Here is a 24,616-nt window from a genome sequence, read left to right on the forward strand (position 1 = left end):
GATGTTGTGCAATTTCCGATGCCATAATTCACTCACATGCTCAAACAAATGATACAAAACTATTTTTGTATTTTGTAAATAAGGATAATTTTGTGGTCATTGAATAAAAATTCTATAGTGTGTATCAATGCTTTTTTATAACAAAATACATACTATAAATTATTGTACAAGTTATAAGTGAATTTTAGTCAAATTTTGTACAAATTGTAATTTGTACATCACTTTTTGTACAAATTACAATTTGTACAAAGTCAAAATACAAATTATAATTTGTACAATTTTTTTTATCGCAATTATAGGTTTGAACGTTGTTTTCAATTTAGACTTGTTTATATTTTTTCGTTTGGGCTTGTATTATATTTGCCTCCGGGTTTATATGATCCGTTCATCCTATTTTGACTCCTCAAAATTCAAGAGTCTATCCTTAATTGAGGTAAATTGTATGGCTTTCCAAATACCGTTTCGATTCCTAACATCACTGAAGAGACATTAATTGTCGAAATCCGGATATGGTGTACAAAAACCTTTGCACCTATTGTTTGCGGTATATCATCTTTTCCGCAAGTTTATTGTTTTCTGTTAAGTATTGAATTTTTAATTAAGTTCCATTTATTACATCGGTGGTCCGTTTATTTGGCAATCGCCAGTGGCAGTCAGCAGGGTTTAAGAACATTTGTTGTTCGACCTGTTAGTCAAATGCGTTTTGTTAAAATATACTTTTTCACTTTTTTGGTCTTTTGGAAAATGTTGTTTGTGCTGTATTTAGACCCCTCTAACAAGAAATTTGTTTTGCATGCACACGTATAAAAATTGCGGTTTTTATCCAACGCAATCATAGGTTTGAACGTTGTTTTCAATTTAGACTTGTATATGTATATATATATATATTTTCCAAAAGTCCCAAAAAAGTGAAAAAGTATATTTTAACAAAACGCATTTGACTAGCAGGTCGAACAACGGATGTTCTTAAACCCTGCTGACTGCCATTGGCGATTGCCAAAATTTTGCAATCGCCAATGGCAGTCAGCAGGGTATTAAAACATCCGTTGTTCGACCTGCTAGTCAAAAGTGCAAAGACTTTTGTACACCATATCCGGATTTCGACAATTAATGTCTCTTCAGTGAATTGTCGAAATCCGGATATGGTGTACAAAAATCTTTGCACCTTTGTTTGCGGTATACCATCTTTGCCGCAAGTTTATTGTTTTCTGTTTGGTATTAAATTTTTAATTAAGATCCATTTATTACACCTTGTGATCCGTTTATTTGGCAATCGCCAATGGCAGTCAGCAGGGTTTAAGAACATTTGTTGTTCGACCTGTTAGTCAAATGCGTTTTGTTAAAATATACTTTTTCACTTTTTTGGTCTTTTGGAAAATGTTGTTTGTGCTGTATTTAGACCCCTCTAACAAGAAATTTGTTTTTGCATGCACACGTATAAAAATTGCGGTTTTTATCCAACGCAATCATAGGTTTGAACGTTGTTTTCAATTTAGACTTGTATATATTGCAATGCGAGTCAAAATCGTAAAGCTTAATTTCGTGTGTCTCTCTTTGAATCCATGTATTCTCTACAGTACACATGTCGCACATTATGTGATCAGACATTTTTCTGCTATTTATTCTGAATCTAATTTTTAATCTTAAAAATTAAAGTGGATATTTGTCATATATTGTGATATTTAGAATACATGAATTAGGACTAGAATCGTATTTGAAACTATCAGAAATTTATTTGTTTGTATCAAGACAAAGAGCCTTCTGTTTCGTGATTAGTTAAAAATGTTTCAGTCTAGTGTGTATATTTATCTTAAAAGTTGATAAGGCCCGAAGGGTTGATTGGGGAATAGACTTTTCCTAAAGGTCAGTAAATCCCAAGCTTAAGAGGAACATCCGTTTCGCCGTTCGGAGTGTATAAAAACGTATTTACACGCAGTCATTTTCCAGTGACATCCAAATTCGCCGTCCTTCATCCGAATCGACCCACATAGTAGCCTTTTGTATTGATTGTTAACTTTTTTTCGTACTGGATCTGTAAGAAATTTTAACCAGTGAATGTTTCGCAAGTCACAATAAATCAGTTAATCCAAATTTGATTGATAGTCGACTGACAAACTTGGAGGAGTTATCCATGGCTTTCTGTACTGTTCAACGATCGGATTGTCTCTGGTTGTTGTAAAAATGCCAGTGATAGAAAGTCGCCATTGTTCTTCCTATTGTTTTCAGATTATTTCAAAATTATTACCTAATGAAAATGAATTAGGTTGAAATTCTAGTTTCTAAAATATCGTTTGACATATTATGATAAGTATCAATATCTTGCATTGTTCAATAAAAAATATATTGCATTGCGATTAACTGTTTATAGTGAAAATCGTTCAGCTTAATTTCAGTTGTCTCTCTTTGAATCAATGTTATTTCCACAATATACATATCGTATCATCCATAATATGATCAGATAACTTGTTCTCGTAATGAATATGTAAGAAATATTTGCCATTGAACGTTTAGCAAGTCACAATAAATCAATTGCACCATAAAAGATGGTCGACTAACGGTTGCCACATATGTAGCAGGATCTGTTTACCCTTTCGGAGTAGAATCTGTTTACCATTTTGGAGCACCTGTGATCACAACTGGTTTTGGATGGGGTTTGTGTCGCGCAGTCCTTAGTTTTGTTTGTTGCGCTTTGTAGACTGTTATTTGTCATTGTTATATTTCGTTGTCAGTTGCCTTCGACTTATTAGATTGTATAACCCCGAGGTATCTTCTGCTTCTTTTTTACCTGTGTATATTGCGACGCGCATGAAAATTATTGTTATAAAATACCTACTTAATTTTGATAAAACTTATACAGCTTTAGTAAGTGCATATAAGAAATTTATTTACACCTAGATTAAGTGCTACGCCCATTCGGCTGCAAAAACAATCTGAATGTTCTTGATTATAATAATTTCAGTGCGCACAACACATGGTTCTTACTCACATCTCAAGTTTATTAGTATATTTATGCCGCTCTATACACGAAAACCCTTCCAACAGTTCTCTGTGGAGTCAGTGGATACCTGTTCCAAAGTAAAATTGCTATCCCTATCAAACATACCCAAATTATCCAGCGGCAATCAGCATTTCACGCCTTTCAACCCGGTCGGAGTACCTTGCAAAACCAACCTATTTTTTGTAATAACTGATATTTTACCAAATACTAGAACGTTCATCCAATAGTTGAAATTCATCAATGGACAAGAGGTGGATCAATCATTCGGCTATTTACACAATAAGAATACTTACCATTCATACATTTACTGTAATACCATTCTTATTGCTAGTAAAAAATGAAAAAAACACAACATAAATTTCATGCGTCCGAAGCGCTTTTTGGTATCTGATGAATAAAATATTCTAGAAATTAATGAATTAAATTAGAGACAACATTAGATTACAGATGTTCAATCCTTATAAATCGATTAAGAATATAAAATTCAAGATGAAAAAACAACTTGAGGGAATCGCATGAACTCCAATGGGAACGAAAACCGATGTGTTTAAAATCTTTCCTGCTATTCATGGCCCGTCATGCGATCCACACTCAATCCAAATTTCACTGAAGGGGATAGGACACAATTAGTGAATATGCAGATCACATGACTTTTCAAGTATCTAAAAATAGAAAAAACGTGAAAAAATTCTTTTGAATGGTGACCGTAAAATTTTGGTACTGCCGATTTCAGTCGTTCTTCCGCTCATTACCATGCGAGACCAGTTTTTCCGTCTGCAATACGCCCCTGTTAATAAAGTCCATATATAATGCATACATATTCATGCATGTGCATCAATTGTGATGTGTAAACGCCATACGATGTGGCAGAGAGTACGTAAAAAGTAAAATCACAAAAATACTGAACTCCGAGGAAAATTCTAAAAGGAAAGTCCCTAATCAAATGGCAAAATCAAAAGCTCAAACACATCAAACGAATGGATAACAACTGTCATATTCCTGACTTGGTACAGGCATTTTCTTATGTAGAAAATGGTGGATTAAACCTAGTTTTATAGCTAGCTAAACCTCTCACTTGTATGAGAGTCGCTTAAAATTCCATTATATTGAAAAGAACCATATATGAAGCAAATGGTAAATGTAAATTATATTACACAAAACATTAATAAAAAAAAATATAGAGCGAAAAAAAAAAAGTAAACGTCACCGAAGTGTGATCGAGTTGTCCTATTCCAAAAAAGGCACACATTTCCACACTGATTGCTGCTATAAGATATATTAACATTGAATTTAAAATTTCAACAATCTTAATATCTTGATTTGATAAATATCATAATCAAAAATCATTGTGAATTGTACAACCTCGTAAAATATAAATTCGCACGAGTGTGTTTTTCAATAATAAACCTTAAGGAAAAAACGTAAAATGTTTAACAGTTAAATTCATTTAGTTTATTTTAAAAATTCCGATCATTATCAACTACTGCGCTTTTCAGACATTCTTGTAAATTATCAGCCCATTATGTTAATAAAGGCAACAGTAGTATACCGCTGTTCAATAGTCATGAATCGATTAAGCGAAAAAAAAAAAAAACCGGGTTACAAACTAAAACCGAGGGAAACACATCAACTATAAGAGGAAAACAACGGAACAACAGAAACACTGAACTGCAACAAAAACAAACGCCAACATACATAGAAACGGACTATTTGATAACAGCTGCTTTATTCCTGACTTGGTACAGGACAATTTAAGAAAAAATGGTGGGTTGAACCCTGTTTTATGGCTAGCCAAACCTCCCGCTATTATGGTAATGTTAAAAATACCGCTAAAATGACAACATTATGAGACAGAAATACAGTACAAATAAACGCAAGAACACTCAGGACAGAGAAATACATAAATACATAATATAATAGTACATAACAACATGTAAACCACAGAATAACCACAGAATAACAAAAAGTAAAATCACAAGTCCCTAACCAAATGGCAAAATCAAAAGCTCAAACACATCAAACGAATGGATAACTGTCATATTCCTGACTTGGTACAGGCATTTTCTTATGTAGAAAATGGTGGATTAAACCTGGTTTTATAGCTAGCTAAACCTCTCACTTGTATGAGAGTCGCATAAAATTCCATTATATTGACAACGATGTGTGAATTAAAAACAAACAGACATAATAGGTAAAAATGTCAAAATAGGGGTACAACAGTCAACATTGTGTTATAATCTTAATCACTATAAAAACAAACAAATATGTAACAAAGAAACACAAGAAGGCCATATAGACCAAGCACATAAGCAAAAATGAAAAATAAGAATACAAAAATTTACCATAGCACAATAACACAATGACGGGATGTATAAGTACCGAGCCACGTCAAATGGATATCACCAAAAATAGACTAAACAGTAAAAGTAATATTCAAAACGACAAATAAAAGAATACTATAACACGTTATATGATGATAAACAACGTCAGTACCCATAATCTATAATTCAAGACAATCGTGTATTATTTGTGAAGTAGATACGGAATATTTATCAACAAGGTCTTGGTACCTTCCGATGATTTTTTTTAGAAAAAGGACGAGACGTTCTTTGATATACCCCTTGTTCATCAACTTTCTGCTCAGACACTGGTACGGACACCTCCCATGAATTTACGACCGTACACCAGTACACCACAAACGAAGTAGATACTGCGCGTCACACGAATGTATCAACGCCACAAAAAGTGACGTATTTTGTGACGTTTATATTATCACAGGTAAATTTCTAAAAATAGAATAGATTTGTTTTATTGTAGACACGTACAAGAATATGAAATTGGGATTGAGTTTGTAATGGTGTTATTTTATGTATATTCTAACCATGACAAGAATATTAAAATGGAATTGTGTTTGTAATGGTGTTATTATTTGTATTTTCTAACCATGTCGGTTTTTCTTATAAATCAAAAATGTGTATTAACAAAAAAATCCTGTGCATATAGTTGCTTTAAACTTAAAATCATATAAATGAAGTAGCTGATTCATTATCTTAACTTTTAAATACATATAGAAAATAAAAATAAAATAACTGTAATATAAGGCAAGATGATGTAAGACCAAACAGTAAACACACTTGAAAACAAACAACATAAAACAAAAACACTGTAGACGAACCACGAGTAACTCGACTATACTGACAAATAAGACATACGTAAAATGTACCGAAAATACAGAATTTATACCACAAACGATAAGACATAACACAATATCCAACCAGAATGGTAAGCACATCACTCAACTACTTGCACCTGTCGGGTTGATCATGGCTATAATAAATTTCATACGTTGTATCTAAATGCGATTGAAAATAAAAATACTTTTTTTAAAAACAAAAGTCCTCTTTATACGGAAAACACGACAATGTCAATGTGTGAATAGCCGGAGTTTCCCTTTCCTCCTTTTAACATAACTACGTGTTTACTTTCACAAGATAATGCGCATTATGTTGACATTTTGTCAAATATAGTGACTTATTGGGTAAAGAAAAATTACTAATATTTATTTTTTCTGCATTGTACTTTGTTGGTGCAAATATTGTCTTTCTTATTCTTTAAGACTAAGTTTGGCCGATATTGAGCTTTGAAATATCAAAGATATTTTGATTCAAACGGAACCGATGAGTCTTTTGTAGATGCGTCTGACGGTTTCATTTTAAATGATGAGTTTATTTATGATGCTTGAAGCAGTCGCGAATAAAATTTACAGAAATTAAAGAAGAGCAACATTTAGAATAAAATGTTTACCAAATTTATAGGTGTAATACCAGCAAATCATAGTACGTGACATCTGGTTTCATACGAAAAAGGGTCGAACAAAAATATTCCCTTGAATTTGACAGTTGTAGGAAATCTTACTGCATTTCATTGCAGAAAAAAGGTTTCTGAGTCATAAACATATATCTTGGGTGTTTCAAAGCACCATTCTTTTTTAGTTGGTGTTTCTTTAATATATTTTAGAAATTTAAGGTGACATGGTTACTAAAGCTTGTGAACAGGAAAAAAAGGGGTGAAAACTTGATTGGTTTATTTCCGGTGATGGTTATTATCTTATATGCAATGTAATGTTATGTGAAATGTTAACTGTAGTACTGGACAGGATAAAACTTTACTCATGCCAAGTAGTTCTTTATTTGAAACAAAGATAAATTATGAACAATTTTTTGAAAAATGCCAATTTAACAAAGACTAATAAGGGGAAAACAATAGTGGTTTTACTCCTATAGCGTGTATGAAAGATTAATTTTCGATACAATATCTTTTTCGAACAGCATCTACGCTATGCGTGTGCAAAATAAATAAATTAAATAAAATTAAAGCAAGTTAAATTCTTCTTGAACGAATGTTACTAATTTCAGTACCATGGTACGTGCATTTGGAAAAAATTTCATCAGACAAGGTCAGGATCAACCGTTTGAGGTGTAAAAACATGAAAGCAAATTGAAAGCATTTAAACCAACATGGACCAAAGTATAACAGTCCGTGTTAGGATGAATATATACATACTAGAACACACCCGCGACATCGCAGGTCCGTGACTGAATTAAAATACCTACGCCTAATTTTTAGCCTGGATTTTTAGTATTCGTATTGTCATCTAATAAAGTCATACTGATTATAAGGGGCGCAGTTTTCTCTGCTTTCAAAATCTTTCTGGTTTTCTTACTATAACCGGAAACTACATGTGACAATGTTTGAATTTAGTAGTGTCAATCCCTGTATAATGACGAAGTTCATGTTTGATTATGACCCGTGTATATAGCAAATCCCAAATACACCGTTTGGTAGTGCGGCTGACAGAGGCGGAACGTACAGATTAGGTAACAGGTAACAGGTGACATATAATATTGGTATCGGTATCGGATTCGACCCGGAACTTATTAATTATTGGTGATATTAATTATGTGGAAAACAAAAGGGTCTGGAATGGTGTAATTTTTAATCAACACCATTGTCCTATATTAGTTATATATAAAGTTGAATTCTTTGATTCGTCGTTTTTACGTCATACCGGCTAACAAAGTGGACCTCGTTATTTTAGTAGTATAGATATATACGTCTTAATATGGGACAACTTTACGACAGACGTTCTCCATCGTAACAACATTATTTATATATACTGCGTCTCCAATTTAGCCCAATAATGCTAGATCTGCATTTGAGACAGCGTGGCAACACCGCCTGCACTATGTCTGGCGCCCTAGACCACTCGAACAACTAGGCTATATTAAAAATAGCATCAATATTTTTAGGGACAATCAAAATTCATATGTAAACATTACCTTGAAAAAAACGACGAAAAAACAAGCAACGTTTACGATACACTACACACAAAACCAAAGGCAGAAAACATAAACTCACAAAAAAACTACGTATGACGTCCATTTTCGCTGAACTAGTACACATTTTTGTTAAGAGGCCCGCTGAAGCCCGGCTCCGGGTGCGGGATTTTCTTGTTGTGTTGAAGACCCATTGGTGGCCTTGGGTTGTTTTCTGTTCTTTTGTCGGGTTGTTGTCTCTTTGACACATTCCCCGTTTCCCTTTCCAATTTTATTGGTTATCTCGGGTGCTCAGGAATGGTAAGCATATCACTCAACTACTTGCACCTGTCGTGTTGATCATGGCTATAAAAAATCGATGATGAGTCACATTTGGTGATGTATGTACGAGGCAAAAAGGAATGGATTGTAGATACGACCATTAAAACATATCCACGGTCATCGTAAATCTAGATATTCCATAACGATCAACCAAATTATGATGGCGTTCGTACAACTTTTGAAAAATTCCGGGAAAATCCTAACCACCCCCCCCCCCCCCCCCCCCCCCCCCCACCCCCCCTTCCCCAAGATTATAAAGTAGACGTCCACTAAGCCTTCAAACCTCAAACCTCAATTCTAAATTTCAAATGTGTATTGAATACACGAGAAACTCAATTTATGTAAAAGGTGGTCGATGCAAATCAGGTTCCTTTCAAAAGTCTTGTGGTATGGACTGGTTTGAATTTGTTTCCTTCTCAAAGGACAAAGATGTCTTGCATTGCATTGTGTGTAAGTTTTGCCATGACACCTGTGCCCGCTGACCACGCAAGTTATTAACCAAGCCGTACCATGACTGGAAAGACGCTATGCTATATCTAAAGCGACATGCATCGTGTGAAACCCGTCATGTCTATGGTTAGACTGTCTGGGTTCCAAGAAACGTATTTGAGACCAGAGTCTTGAATTGATATTAACTCCAACGGCAGGAGTGACTGGTTGATTGAGAAAAATCGAAAGATATTGCAATCACTCATAAAATCCCTCAAGTTTTGTGGGAGGCGCGGCGTGGTTCTTCGTGGTCATCGTGATGACGATAAAACAGGTTATCTTACCACAATTGGCAATCTAGGGAACTATAAGGAACTAGTCAAAGGATTAGGGGCAATAAGGCCCTTATTTATCCCAAATATTTCAAATTATAAAGTTTCCATACAAATTATTAAAATTTGTTCTAACTTCATTAAGGTATAAGGTGTTCAAAAATAGAAACAAATTTCACGTTTAATTAGTTACCATGGCAACAAACTATGACAAAATTTGTATAATTTCTTGATTTTCCTTGTTTAACGTCAACTTTTAAGTATATATTAGATTGGAAGACTATGGGCCCACCCAATAAATAACTTTATATTCGGTGAGAATATGTCAAAAGTTATAATAAAGCTTCTCTTAAATTATTTTGTTGTTTCTTACCTTGACATGATGTTTCCATATAGGAAATAATGATGGAAAACAGCTCAAATTCTTCAGTTTTCTTTGTTTTCATGAAAATGGTGCATATTATGAGGTAATTGTAATGTCATAACATCAAAAATCTTACGAAATCAATTTATATACTTTATTTTACATTTCCAAACATTATGTGCGAATTTGAAATAGTTCTCAAAAACTTTATTTTCATGGACCAAAACCGGCTCTTAATGCCTCCACTCCTTTTGTGCTGATGCGGGCGATACTGTTTTGGATGACTATTTGAAACAATGCTGTAAAAATGTATCATATACGTCATCAACTGCCCAAAATGAATTGTTATCGTGCATTAGGAGGTTCATCCAAAACACAATTGTTGATGAAGTTAAAATCAGAATTTTGGTCCACATTTCGGATATCAGTGCGATGAGGTATCAGATTCTAGTAATTTGGAACAACTTGGACTTGTTATACGATATCTAAAGAACGGTAGTCCAGCGGAACAGTTGCTTGAATTTGTCCAAGCAGATGAGGTGACATGCGCAGCACTTTGCGGTTTGAATTTTTAGTCTTTGCCAAATGTTGAATTGGACATCCAGTTTTGTCGCGCGGATGGCACCGGAAAAATGGGGGTTGCGCGGTTTTAATTAACCCGACTCTTCACCGAGGACAATTTGTCATTAATGTGAAGGTTATAACATAAATCTAGTCATATTCAAATGTTGCAATACAGAACCAAATAAAAAAAGTGAGATTTGAAGTATCTTGTGAAACGAGATGGAGGGGGAAATTGCCACCCTCGTTAGCTTCAGTACAACGTTCGAGGCTATTTTATCCTGTTTAGAAGAAATAAGTTCTTACAAGGGACGCACATGGGACAAGAACGTTGTCGTTGACGCTACAGGACTGCATACAAAAATTACAGATTCTACTTCTACCCTCGATATTGTAGAAGGGTTCAACATAATAGATTCTGTTTGAACTTTGGTCCAGTCAACAAGAGACGATGAGAACAATTCAACTTGGTTTTTGAAAAAGCTACGATAGTGTTCCTGCCGACAATGAAAATGAGTATTTTCGACGTGCGGTTTTTCAACTGTTCTTAGACTCAGACTTTGATTCAGCGATTCCATATTCGTTTTGGTGAACAAGCTATTTCTGTTATAAGGGCTTTGGCAGCCCTTTAGGCTGAATTTCGACACTAAAACGAGTTATGGCGAATCAAGTCTGACAAACCAGCCGCAATTACCTCTACGATAACAGACTCGAGAATTTGTACTACGATATTTCCGAACATTATCAAAGTTCTTAGCTTGCTCCCGTTGAAAAGCGTAATTTCCAGTTCAACGAAAAGAGCAAACTCGTCGTTTAAATTCACAACAAGAGGCTGTCGAGTGACAGCAAACCGGATTTTCCTGCAGAGGTCGAATCCTGAACAGTAGAGCAAGAATGGACAAAACATTTAAGCTTGAAACAGCTCTGAATTTGTATTGTGATTGAATATCTTAAATAGATTATCATCTAATTAATAATGAAAATAATATTTGCAAATCTGAACCCCTAACAGGATCATGTAAAAATTAAACATTAACACACACAAACAAAAATAAAATACCACATAACATTGTCAACTGTGACATCTACCTTCATAACACACATGACTTAAAAAAAAATTTGATTTTGTCATTACTGGTTCATGGAGTAAGTTTGAGTTATTTCCCTTTGAACAGAAATATGGTTTAACATAGTACTCTAACATTAGATATATGATTCATGATTAATAATTCTCTAAAATAAGATATGATGTATATCTATTTTCAAATTATAATCAAATATAATTAATAGTTCCAAATATTTTTCTTTCATTTATCACAAACTAATACAGATCTGCAACTTATCAATGTCAACAACTTTAAATGTAATGAAATAAAAATGTATATCCTATAATAAAAATAGATTATTATCTAATCAAAGTAGTTCACTTCATAACAAAACATATAAAGCATTCAGAAAATTAGTTTTTACAGAATAACAAACTAACCTACCACAAAATTCTTCATACAATTTACCAAAGAAAAGAAAAAATATTTAGCATTCAGAAAATTAGTTTTTACATAATAACAAACAAACCTACCACAAAACTCTTCAAACAATTTACCAAAGAAAAAAAAATCAAAATTTTATTTATCATTAATACAATGTCTTTTAAAAATCAATAAAACTTATCTGTAATTATCTTCAAAATGTCTAATAATGAACAGAAAATTTCTAACTTTATTATACAGTCCTATATAGCTTATAATCATCAACACTTAGAAAACCGAAAATTTTCAAATAAATCTGTCAATCCAATTATAATTGTGTGAGACATTTACCAGATGCTCTTATCTATCAACAGGTGAAAATTAGTCATGTTAGTGTAATCAAACTTTATAAATATAATTAACCATTTCTGTTCAAAGCTTAAGAGAAATAACTCAATCACATTAAAAATACCACTTTGGGATATTAAAAAGGGCGATAACTCAACAAGGAGAAAAGCTAAAATCCTGAAAATTGAAATTGGCCTTCATTTAGTCACAGGTAACAACATATCTAAATTTGAAAAAAAATTGTCAAAGCGTTTTCATGTTATTGAGCAGACGCTGTTTGGCAGCCACCCACCCGCCCGCCGTACATCCCCAAATCAATAACCGATATTTCCTTCGAAAATCCGGTTAAAAACTTTCACGTGAATCATAATGGGAGAAGAACACTTGAATTACATTTTACTCTTATCTGTTCATAATCAAAATGAACTCGACTATGAAAAAATCATAGACAATTTTGCAAGAAGAAATCATAGAAAGATGCTTCTCGTTTGTCCCATATGTTAGTCGACAATAATATTTAGATTTGTTTGATAAAATTTTGAATTGCTTAATGCGTAAATAATCTTTAGTTTACATTGTTCAGTTAATCACATTTTGCTATAACGTGTATTATACAATATAATCTTTTCAGTTTAATATTTACACTTGTCTCAATTTAAGACTTATGGTATTTCCTAAAGGCCGCGGAAAACTCATGGCATGTCATGCCAGGGCCTTTCGTAGCTGATATAAAAGGAATGATAGACAACCGCAGCGTATGTCAAGAAGAAGGGAAATTAATGGACAAAAACAAACCGGGGGACAAGAAAGACACGCAAGCAGTCCTGCTTCCTGTAAGACATCCTGCTATGTTTCTCACGATTTGTATGATTTTTTAGCATAAAATCGTCCAAATCTTTTTTTATCTTCGTTCCGCTCGGTGGTTTCAGGATTTACGCCCCTCTTTCAAAAATCCAGGATAAGCCCATATGAACTCATTGATAACAGTCTAATCAACAAAAGAACTGTAATTTGGAAAAGTCATCACATCAATAGTTTAAGTACGAGACAAAATTGATAATATGAAAATAAGAGGATGTGGTATGATTGGTAATGAGACAACTCTCCACCAGAGACCAAATGACGTAAAAGTTAGCATCTATAAGTCACGGTACGGTGTGACAATTTCTACGTTCACCTCCTCAGATGTTGAGCAGGGGGCGGGACATGTTTACCTGGCTTACAGAAGAGTACAAAATAATTCAGGAAACATAAACCACATAGAAACATCATGAAAAAATATGTGTGAAAGTACATTATGATTTTGCGGAAACGTAAAACATTTGTGGCGCAAACGACACGGCGAGAAAAAGACTGAACACATTGAGTCGAAAAGAAAGTTTTAATTTTTTTTGCGTTGACTTGTTTTATATTCGAAAAAGGTGCAGGAAATCCACTTTGATAATGTTAATGTTTGCACCTGATTTTATTCAAATTCTTCCAAATGCATTAAGAAATACAATCATCATTTCTTATGAACTGTCTAAAAATAGTATCTGACTTTTTTAAATTCACATCTGGAACGATTTCAACAAATACATGTAAATCAATATAAAATTTTAGATGATAGGCACTTTTTTTCATTTAAGGGCAAATTACATGCAAAAGGTTGGTCGTAGATGAGGAAATTGTTTTTTTTACTTTCTTCAAACCATTTTTACATCTATGCTTATAATACATGTCTTTAAATCAAAATACTGCTCGATTTTTACATCCAGAGTGATGACATAGATCCTGCTATGGCTGGCTCAAAATATGGACATGAAGGATCACAACCATATAAAAGCGTTCGTCAATTCAGACTAACAGAAAGGTAAGAGTTCAAAATTATTGCAGCAGCTGAAGAGTATAAAAAAGTAACAAATCAACGGAAGTTATATGCAGCATGACTTTATGTGTAAGATTTAAAGTGAATAACATGTTTCTATATTCTGCAAGTCAATCTTAATTGCGACAGACTATTAAAAAGGAACAAGCATAATACAATCCAGTATTATATATTGTTCCGTAGAGAAATACAAAGTATAATGTAATTCCTTTTATCACGTGAGTTCCACAAATCAATGGATCCTCAATCGTGATTGCTCTGATGAACATGAGCGAATAGGTTCAAAAAGTAAAATAAAATCAGCAAGGTTTAGGAAAAAGAGGGAAACGATACCAAGGGGCAATCAAAAACCATAAGTCTTTAAAAGTAAAAAGCAACACCATGGCCAAAAACGACGCGACAAAAAGACAAACAACATTCCATAAAACACTAAAGATAAAATGAAAAATGACCAACACGAACTCAACCAAATACCGTTAATGCTATCATGTTCTCCTGAATGGCCAGCAGTTATTGCCCCACTAATGATACCCATCATATCACTCTTGATGAAATACATTGACAAGTATCATCTAGCGATTAAGCAACTTAATAAACATTACCACATTAAAAAACCATCGGTAAATGTAAATTCGCTACAACCACTCCCCCCCCCCCCCTCCCAAAAAAAAAAACCTAAATAATAACAAAACTACAAAAAAATAAATCTTCTTACACTTGCGAAATCAACGTAAGTTAGAGCGTGTTCGCCTATTCCAAAAAGGCATACATTTTCACATGATCGCCGCTATGAGATAACTTCTCTAATTATTCGTTTATATAAATCAGTTCTAGTCTTGAATTAATTTTATTGGAAACCTATGATTAAATTGGCGCGTGTGATTTCGCAACAATTATTTTTCCGTATAGATACTCTTACAAATTTCTTAAAAGTCATATGATATTTCAAATTAAAAAAAAGTTGAATATGTTCTATATACTTGAATGGCTCAGGTTTACTATAAACACGTGTACATGGACTTTCTTTTAAAAGAAATTTCTTTATCTTATCAAAATCTTCAGAAATGTACTGCTATTGAATTATTGTCTCCCCGTTATCTTATTCGCCTATAGCTTTTTCGTATGCAGTGACCTTAACCACAAGACCTCTAGTTAGTACTTCGGCAACCTCACAGCGCAAGTGCGAGGGAAAACCGTGATGAAAAAAATAGTGTTAATTAATTATGAAAGAATAAAATTTAATACCCCAAATCATTTAACAACTGTTATGACAAAGAATGGTTAACAAATATAAATGCATGGAATATATATATATATATATATATATATAAACAAGTCTAAATTGAAAACAACGTTCAAACCTATGATTGCGTTGGATAAAAACCGCAATTTTTATACGTGTGCATGCAAAAACTAATTTCTTGTTAGAGGGGTCTAAATACAGCACAAACAACATTTTCTAAAAGACCAAAAAGTGAAAAAGTATATTTTAACAAAACGCATTTGACTAACAGGTCGAACAACAAATGTTCTTAAACCCTGCTGACTGCCATTGGCGATTGCCAAATAAACGGATCACAAGGTGTAATAAATGGATCTTAATTAAAAATTTAATACCAAACAGAAAACAATAAACTTGCGGCAAAGATGGTATACCGCAAACAAAGGTGCAAAGATTTTTGTACACCATATCCGGATTTCGACAATTAATGTCTCTTCAGTGATGTTAGGAATCGAAACAGTATTTGGAAGGCCGTGTAATTTACCTCAATTTAGGATAGACTCTCGAATTTTGAGGAGTCAAATTAGGATGAACGGATCATATAAACCCGAAGGCAAATATAATACAAGCCCAAACGAAAAAATATAAACAAGTCTAAATTGAAAACAACGTTCAAACCTATGATTGCGTTGGATAAAAACCGCAATTTTTATACGTGTGCATGCAAAAACTAATTTCTTGTTAGAGGGGTCTAAATACAGCACAAACAACATTTTCTAAAAGACCAAAAAGTGAAAAAAAAGTATATTTTAACAAAACGCATTTGACTAACAGGTCGAACAACAAATGTTCTTAAACCCTGCTGACTGCCATTGGCGATTGCCAAAAAAACGGATCACAAGGTGTAATAAATGGATCTTAATTAAAAATTTAATACCAAACAGAAAACAATAAACTTGCGGCAAAGATGGTATACCGCAAACAAAGGTGCAAAGATTTTTGTACACCATATCCGGATTTCGACAATTAATGTCTCTTCATTGATGTTAGGAATCGAAACAGTATTTGGAAGGCCGTGTAATTTACCTCAATTTAGGATAGACTCTCGAATTTTGAGGAGTCAAATTAGGATGAACGGATCATATAAACCCGAAGGCAAATATAATACAAGCCCAAACGAAAAAATATAAACAAGTCTAAATTGAAAACAACGTTCAAACCTATGATTGCGTTGGATAAAAACCGCAATTTTTATACGTGTGCATGCAAAAACTAATTTCTTGTTAGAGGGGTCTAAATACAGCACAAACAACATTTTCTAAAAGACCAAAAAGTGAAAAAGTATATTTTAACAAAACGCATTTGACTAACAGGTCGAACAACAAATGTTCTTAAACCCTGCTGACTGCCATTGGCGATTGCCAAATAAACGGATCACAAGGTGTAATAAATGAATCTTAATATATATATATATAAAATAAACAGCGCTCTATTGCATGTCTTTCATCTTACTTATTTCACGTGCTCCATGATTATGTGTTGGTTTTTATAAAGGTCTCGTGCGGTAAACTTCGGAAAAAAAAACCCACAAAAGTTAATCAGTTTTCACTTAATGAAATATGTTTGTCGATTATATGTGATGGATTCGTAATAAATGTTAAAAAAAATCGTGAATAGAGGATGTAGTTTAGTATATATACATGCATTGGTTCAATAATCTTTAACGTTAAAAGGAGTAGGTCCGGTAAGGGCCGATTTTGGCCTCAAAATTCAGGTTCATCTGATGAAAGATTTTGGACACTTTTTAAACACTTAAGTGTCTAATTCAGTCGATTCAATTAGTTTATGTGAAAGATTTTAACTGATTTAGTCATTAAAGACGCTCAAATTCAAGCTTAAATATGAAAAATCTATCAAATATGCCATAATATGTCACTATTCAGATAGTTTTTGTCAAAAATGAAAGGGGCCGCATCCGTGTTCATTCTCAACCTTTATTTATGTTGTGTATTATCATCAAATACAACTTACATCTAAATATTAAGAATGAACACAAATGCGGCCACTTCCATTTCAGACGGAAACCGTCTAAAAATTAACCAAAATGCTAAAATTTCGAAGATTTCAATAATTAAGCATGACTTAATGATGCTTGTACCCAATGCATTGTATTGTCAAAAACAGCCCATATTTATGTTACAGAAGTATTCTTCTTTCCAATGAATAGCTAAAAATTTACATTTTATCAATTTTGTAAAACTGCTATATTTTGGGGTCAAAAGGGGTCTTACTGGGCCTACTCATGAAACTCGTTTCATTTGACTTTTAATCATCTCACTCGAGATAGTTAAAGGTTCACATTTTGAGTCTTTTGTAGATGAAACGCGCGTCTGGTGCAAATACAAAATTGCAATCCTGGTATCTATGATGAGTTTATTTGAAATGCTGGGAAAACCTTGAATTTAAAATTTAAAAATCTTAATAAATTAATAAATATCATAATCAACGAATCATTGTGCATTGTGCAACCTTTATATTTTTGTGCTTCTGTTCTATTTTATAATAATACTTGAAAAAATGAAATTTCTTTTACAGTTTAATGTATTCAGTTAATTCAAAAGTTTCCGATCTTTATCAAAACACCCGAAAACAGATTATACGGTTCTGCGGCATACAACTTCTTCCCTTCTGTTCCTTTCGTATAAACTTCGTCTCCTTTCTCCAGAGTGAGGTAAACAGTATTCGATGCAACTTCATGCCTGCCTCCTCCGTTTGTATACAGCCTGGTAACCTCAGCATTATTCTTATAAAGATGCATATAGACAGTGTTACTATGAAATCCCATCAAACTAAAGGAAAAGCTGTACACACCTTGAACTGGAGCATGGAAAATACCAGACCTAGCACTGTATGCTTTTCCGACATTCGTAACAACCTTGTCGTAAATTATCGGACCATTAGGTAAAGCATCTCCATTTGTTGTTATGGCCGTGAAAGCCACAGATTCTTCCTTTACATTATCTGTTAAATAAAATAAAACATTTGCATATCATTTAGTTACTAAAGATATCAACCGACTAGTTTTAACAAGTCTGCTTTGTACCTTTTAACAGATACAAAAAGTGTACGAAATCAAGATGACGTCAATTTCCTAAAAAATATTTTCACTCTTTTAAATTTTAATATGACTACGTGTCAACACTAATACAATGCTTTATTCAGTTGTTTGGTAATTATTACACGTTACTGACATGATTTATAACAAACCTTTCTAAAATTGTCCGATTATAAATTTAGAAATTATTAAGAGACTTAGGTTTCAACTCAACTCCCTCAGACAAAGTTGACCTTAGATGGATTTGACTATTATTTGTAGATCCATTTTGGTCATAGAGCTCTTCAACTGTTTCTGTTCTTATACATCCTTGGCTTTCAAATATTCGGCTTTGAACGTTCCTGATGAAGGTAAATTTAGAAAAGCGCTTCGGATGCATGAAATTTTTAAGTGTTGTTTTCTTTTTTTACAACACTGGGTCGATACCGTTGCTGGTGGACTATCAGTCCCCGAGGGTATTTTCAGCTCAGTAGTCAGTACTTCGGTACTTGCATGATTTATAAAAAACCTTTCTAAAATTGTCAAATTACAAATTTAGAAATTATTAAGAAACCAAGGTTTCCACAACTTCAAGAAAGGTTTACCTTAGATGAATTTGGCTATTATTTTTAGTTTCATTTTGTCATGTAGCTCTTCAAATGTTTCGGTTCTTATACATCATTGGCTTTCAACTCTTCGGCTTTGTGGACGTTCCTGGTGAAGGTAAATCCAGAAAAACGCTTCGGACGCATGAAATTTTTAAAGTGCTGTATTCATTTTTTTTTTACAAAATCGACGTCTCAAATTATTTGAAAACCATACTTAATAACGCATATCTACCGCATAGTGTATTTGATGAGACTACCCGGGTATACGACGGTCATGAGTGGCAGGAAATAATTTCTTTTCCTAAGCACATTATATCACTCTTAATATTTCAGACATTCATTTAGCGTGAAAGTTGAATTATATGTTAAAAAATTGTAATACTTATTATGTATGTTTTTTTTTTGTCAGGACATCAAGGTAGATTAGTGAATGCTTATTGAGTCACACTCTTTAAATAAAGTCATTCTTATTATTATTATATTATTATTATTATATTATTATTATATTATTATTATCATTGTATTTGTCTTATTGTGAACTAATGTTTCTCATTTACGGCTATCTATCGGGTACCCATTGGTTTTTTTTTTATAACTTTTTTGAAACATAGTTGCTCTGTTCCTCTTCCATCCTGTACCGTCGAATTTTTACAACGCAATGGCAACCCCTGCGTGACATGACTCCAGTTCAACCTTACCTCCATTATATATTTGTCACGCCTTAAGCCCTGTTATCACTAACAAGAAAACTTGGTCAAAGTCATCGGTTGTCACTATTAAAGTATACCATCATAAGTAACTCTGATAGTGCCAACTATAAAAGTGTTATGATTTGGTTGATTTTAAGTATAATTTGGTCTTCTCGGAAATAAATTACATTCTAACTAGATTTGTGAATCAAATATTATGTAAATCTATTTATTAAATTAGTTGTTATTATTATTATTATTATTATTATTATTATTATTATTATTATTATTATAAATAAATTTATTATTTCGATGTTTAATCAAAATATTTGTAAGAATTTGGATCAAATCCCAAACAATCAATTTTTCACATTGAGACATTGATTGTTGAAATGCGCATCTGGTGCAGAAAATTGGTACCGTTTATGTTATTACATATTAGAAACATTTACTTACTTAAATCATAGCAACAGCCATTCAATTTGGTGCATTCACAATCCCTTGCATGAGCAAAAGTAAAAGAAATAAAGATAAAAAATAGAACTCTGACAGACATAGTGATCAATCAAAATATCACAGAGCTATGAAAATATATCCAAGTGTGTGCACGTTAATATTATGTATGTGCGGTAACAGATTGTCATTCTTAATAATTTGATTGGTGAAAACCTCTTGAAATATCCGATAAATGTGATTTGTTGAATATGATCACGTGTATTTGTTTTCATGGAAAGTAATATAATGATTTAAATGGTATTTTGAGGAGAGGCATGTTGTCATGCATTTAAAAAAAAAAACATGCATAATAATGTTTTGTGTCAATGTTATATGTTTGTATTGTTAATTTGCGTTATGTAGTAACAATTCTAATGTTTGGATTCTATACTATTGTGACTTAACTGTAGGTGTTGCTCTCCATCTAATGCAGTTCATTTAAATTCTGACCCAATTGTAATTTGTTTTATCAAACCAGACTGTTCAACTGGTCAGACATTTTAACCAACTGCTGTAGAAAACCACAATCTAGTCATCAAGGTGATAAAATAAAGCATACTTACAATCCTATAAAGCTTTTTAATTCCAATACATTACTATAATGAAATTGTTTCTATGACATATTGTTATTGGGGGGATTCATTCGAAAGATGAGGGGTAGTAATTTTTCTATTGCTAGAAAAATGTCAAAACGGAACAGGAAATATCTATTTTTATTTAATCTATGACACACGTTATGACTTCAGCTTTCCAATTGACGACCTCCCATTTCGCAGTAGTCACATACCGCTTATTCTAGCGTATACAGTTTTATATCACAGTTGGTACGTTACGCTCGTGCATGTTCATACTATAAGGGCTTCATTAACAGGGATGTGTTCCTTACACAAAATTAGTCCAACAGAGTATAGTAGAATGACTGAAATTGACACTACACAAGAAGTCACCACCACGAATTGGTTGACCGAAACTATGTGTTGGTGTCTCAACTCACTAGCAACATGATTTCGCGGTCTTAGATCTTTAAATACCAGTATAGTTGTCTGATCTGCAATTTAACCGATTGGGACATTTTGATTGGGTGTGAATTCACATGGCCGGTGGTGCATGGCAGGAGAAGCTTAACCTTATATACTTTTTGGAGTTCATGCGATTCCCTCAGTTTTTGTTTGTTGTCTTGATTTGTCACTTTTAAATCAATTTACGGGATTTGAACATCAGTAAACTAATGTAAACTTAATTTATCCCGGATTTTTGTTTCGCTCGGGTTGTCACGAGTCAATCATCATTTTTTTTTCTTCATATTTTGCAAATTATTGTTCTCCGTCTTATTTCTTCTTTGTCCATGGTGTTGTCTGTCCTTATACTAATAACTTTCCATTTTTACACTAGGCATGTTTTTGCTATTTGTAACAATGCTCCTATCGTTAACCCACAAAACTACAAAGGCCTCATATAATCTTTATATATTTTTATCTTCGTGTATCTCATACGCAATCATTGAAAACGGGTATAATAACCATTATCTTTAATTCCAATGCATGAACGTTTAACTCTCTTTCCAGGCAGTTTGAGAATTTCTTTTCACAACTGTTAGTGACTGAAATTGTGTCATATTTTAATATGAGTTATAGAGCTCAAGTTATTGGTCATTGTTGAATAACATTTCGGGTACTCGATAACCAAAACGGAGAACTTTTCTTTAAATACAAATGTCTGAAGAAGAGACTTGGACAAAACGACAGATGAATCCACGTTCTGTCTCCTAGGAGTATATATATATATAAGAGATATTCGGATAAATTGCAATATCTTACGTTGTTCAGTCAAATTATATTACGCTGCGATAAACTCTTTGTACTGAAAATCTTGAAGCTTAGTTTAAAGTTGTTTCTCTTTGAATCCAGATACCAGATACTTTTCTTATATTTTTTTCCCTAAGATATAATGTGAAATCTTAATTTAAAGAAGATATTACTTATGTTTTATGATATTTCGAAAAACATTAATTTGGAACCTTATTTTAAACTATCAGAGCTTTTTTATTGATCTGTTGAGCTTGTACCACATTTTTTGGTTATGCAATGCTATTTTTTTTCTCGGGTTAATGAACGGTCAACTGGGATTGATTGAATGTGTTCAAGTCTGGTGTGTCTTCAAAGTTGATAAGACCCGAAGGTTTGAAAGGTCTTCTATGTTTCTCCTAAATAGTAGTATAATAAATGCTTAAGATATGCATCCGTTTAGCCGTGTGGGATGTATAAAAACGCATTCACGTCCAGTCATTTTCCGATGGCAGTCCAAACTTCCATGTGCCGTCCTTCATTCCGATCGACCCACGTTGTATTTATTGTTAACTTATTATCGTAGTGAATACGTAAGAAAAGTTTACCAATGAACATTCATGAACATTCATGAACGCCTCAGACGCATGAAATTTATAAAGTGTTGTTTTCATTTTTTAGTAGCCACAATTAATCAATTTAACAAAATGATTGCTACTGAATATTTAGGGACTATCCAAGGCATCCTGCACTGTTTAACCGTCGGGTTGTCTCTGATTGCTGTCTGCAGGGCCAGTGATAGAAGTATGAACTCCAAACGAAGCGAGAACTAGTGCGTTAATTGACAAATGTTTATATAGAACATTATACTGATAGGTAATGGTGGTAGTATATGTTCCATTTATCCATAAACATGTTATTGGTATACTTTCTCTCCGTATAAAGTAAAATAACAAAAATATCGAACTCCAAGGAAAATTCAAATCAGAAAGTCCCTTATAAAATGACAAAATCAAAAGCTCAAAAAAATCAAACGAATGGAAAACAACTGTTATATTCCTGACTTGGTACAGGCATTTCCTCATGTAGAAAATGGTGAATTAAACCTGGTTTTATATCCGAATGTTAGATTAAAAAAAAACATTGAAATATATGCTTTCGATCCGTTAGAGACTCATCAATCTAGGAGCAGAAATGTAAGAACAAAAATGAATACAACTTTGTTTTTAAAGTGATTCAAAAATATTAAAAACAACATTTATAATTTTTTCGCTCCAGAAGCGCTTTTCTGATTAACCTTTGCCAGGAACAATTAAAAATTGAAACTCCTTCTAATGTTAATTTTGCCTTACATGTCCGTGCCGAAGCACCGACTACTGAGCTGATGGTATCCTCGGGGTCTAACAGTCCAACAGTAGCTGTATGGAATCAGTGCTAAAAAAATGAAAATAACACTTTATTTTGTTTCGTTTGAAGTATTTCCTGAATTAAACTTGATCAGTAACACTTATACCCAATTCATTGATTGCCAAGGATGTATAACCACATAAACATGTGAAGCGCTATATGACAAAAGGGGCATAAAAAGAATAACCAAATCCATTCAAGGTCAACTTTGCCTGAGGGAGGTAGAACTTTTTAATATAACTTATCAGTTTATCAGCGGACAATCTAATTGCAGTTCTGTTTTATCTAATTGGTAATCAAAGGTACCAGGATTATAATTTATTACGCCAGACGCGTGTTTCGTCTACATAAGACTCATCAGTGACGCTTATACCAAAATTTTATACTCAAAAGAGACAGTCAAAACAGTGGAAAGCGTTATTGGACTGTTTATTTATACTGTATGAGCGACAGGAGACTATACGTAGAAAAGTGAATTGGGATGTAATTTATTAGAATTTCAAAATAGAATAGGGCGTTAAACTGTAAATATGGCATGGAAATTGACCTATATTTCAACAAGTTGATATGCGGTTAACACTCATCAAAGATACCAAGCTTATAAATTGGTTACGCCAGACACGCGTTTCGTCTACATAAGACTCATCAGTGGCGCTCGAATCTAAACAGTTGCAAAGCCAAATCAAATTCGAAGTCGAAGAGCATTAATAACCAAAAATTCCGAAAATTCGTGCCAAATATGTCTTTGGCAATCTATACCAATGGGTAGAAAAACCTAACCATTTTTAATATTTCAACTTCTTAAGATAGTCAAATGAAATATTTTTTTTTTATTTTAAGTAACCGGTTCCTCAATACTTACTTAGTCTTTTGGTGCATAGTTGCATATGAGAACATCAATACCGTTCAAATTTTGTAATAAACATTCATTGGCGAATAATAATACAACTCAACATGCATATTTTCAGATAATATAACATTAAAATTCTGATCCAAGGAAGAAAGACAACTCTAATTGTTCCAGTTATTTGTCCTCTGTATTTCGATCCGCTTATTCCCCCTAAGCCATGGATAGATCGGTATCGTAAATAGTATAAATTTATACAGTGATAACATTTTGTACTAATTGAGAATAGAATTGAAGGTTCATTTCATCGAATCTCCCATATTGCAATGCAATTGTGTGGATAACTTCTACATTATAGTAGCGAAATTATATAAATAACCGGGAATTAATTTTTTTTAAATGTAAAAACTTTTTTTGTTGGCAGCTTATTCAAATTTACTATAAA

General features: G+C 33.1%; 1 protein-coding gene across 1 annotated transcript; it reads right to left on the reverse strand.

Moving 5' to 3' along the window:
• Nucleotides 1-15,242: 15,242 nt before the first annotated feature.
• LOC127701361 (complement C1q tumor necrosis factor-related protein 3-like) lies at nt 15,243-21,683 on the reverse strand. Its single transcript, XM_052205256.1, has 2 exons — nt 20,095-21,683; nt 15,243-18,268 (listed from the first exon to the last, which is right to left on the reverse strand). The coding sequence occupies exons 1-2, from the start codon at nt 20,192-20,194 to the stop codon at nt 17,862-17,864; spliced, it is 507 nt and encodes a 168-aa protein (XP_052061216.1). The 5' UTR covers nt 20,195-21,683; the 3' UTR covers nt 15,243-17,861.
• Between the last annotated feature and the right edge of the window lie 2,933 nt (nt 21,684-24,616).

Source organism: Mytilus californianus, unplaced genomic scaffold (assembly GCF_021869535.1).
Source record: "Mytilus californianus isolate M0D057914Y unplaced genomic scaffold, xbMytCali1.0.p SCAF_5, whole genome shotgun sequence".
Lineage (NCBI taxonomy): Eukaryota > Metazoa > Mollusca > Bivalvia > Mytilida > Mytilidae > Mytilus > Mytilus californianus.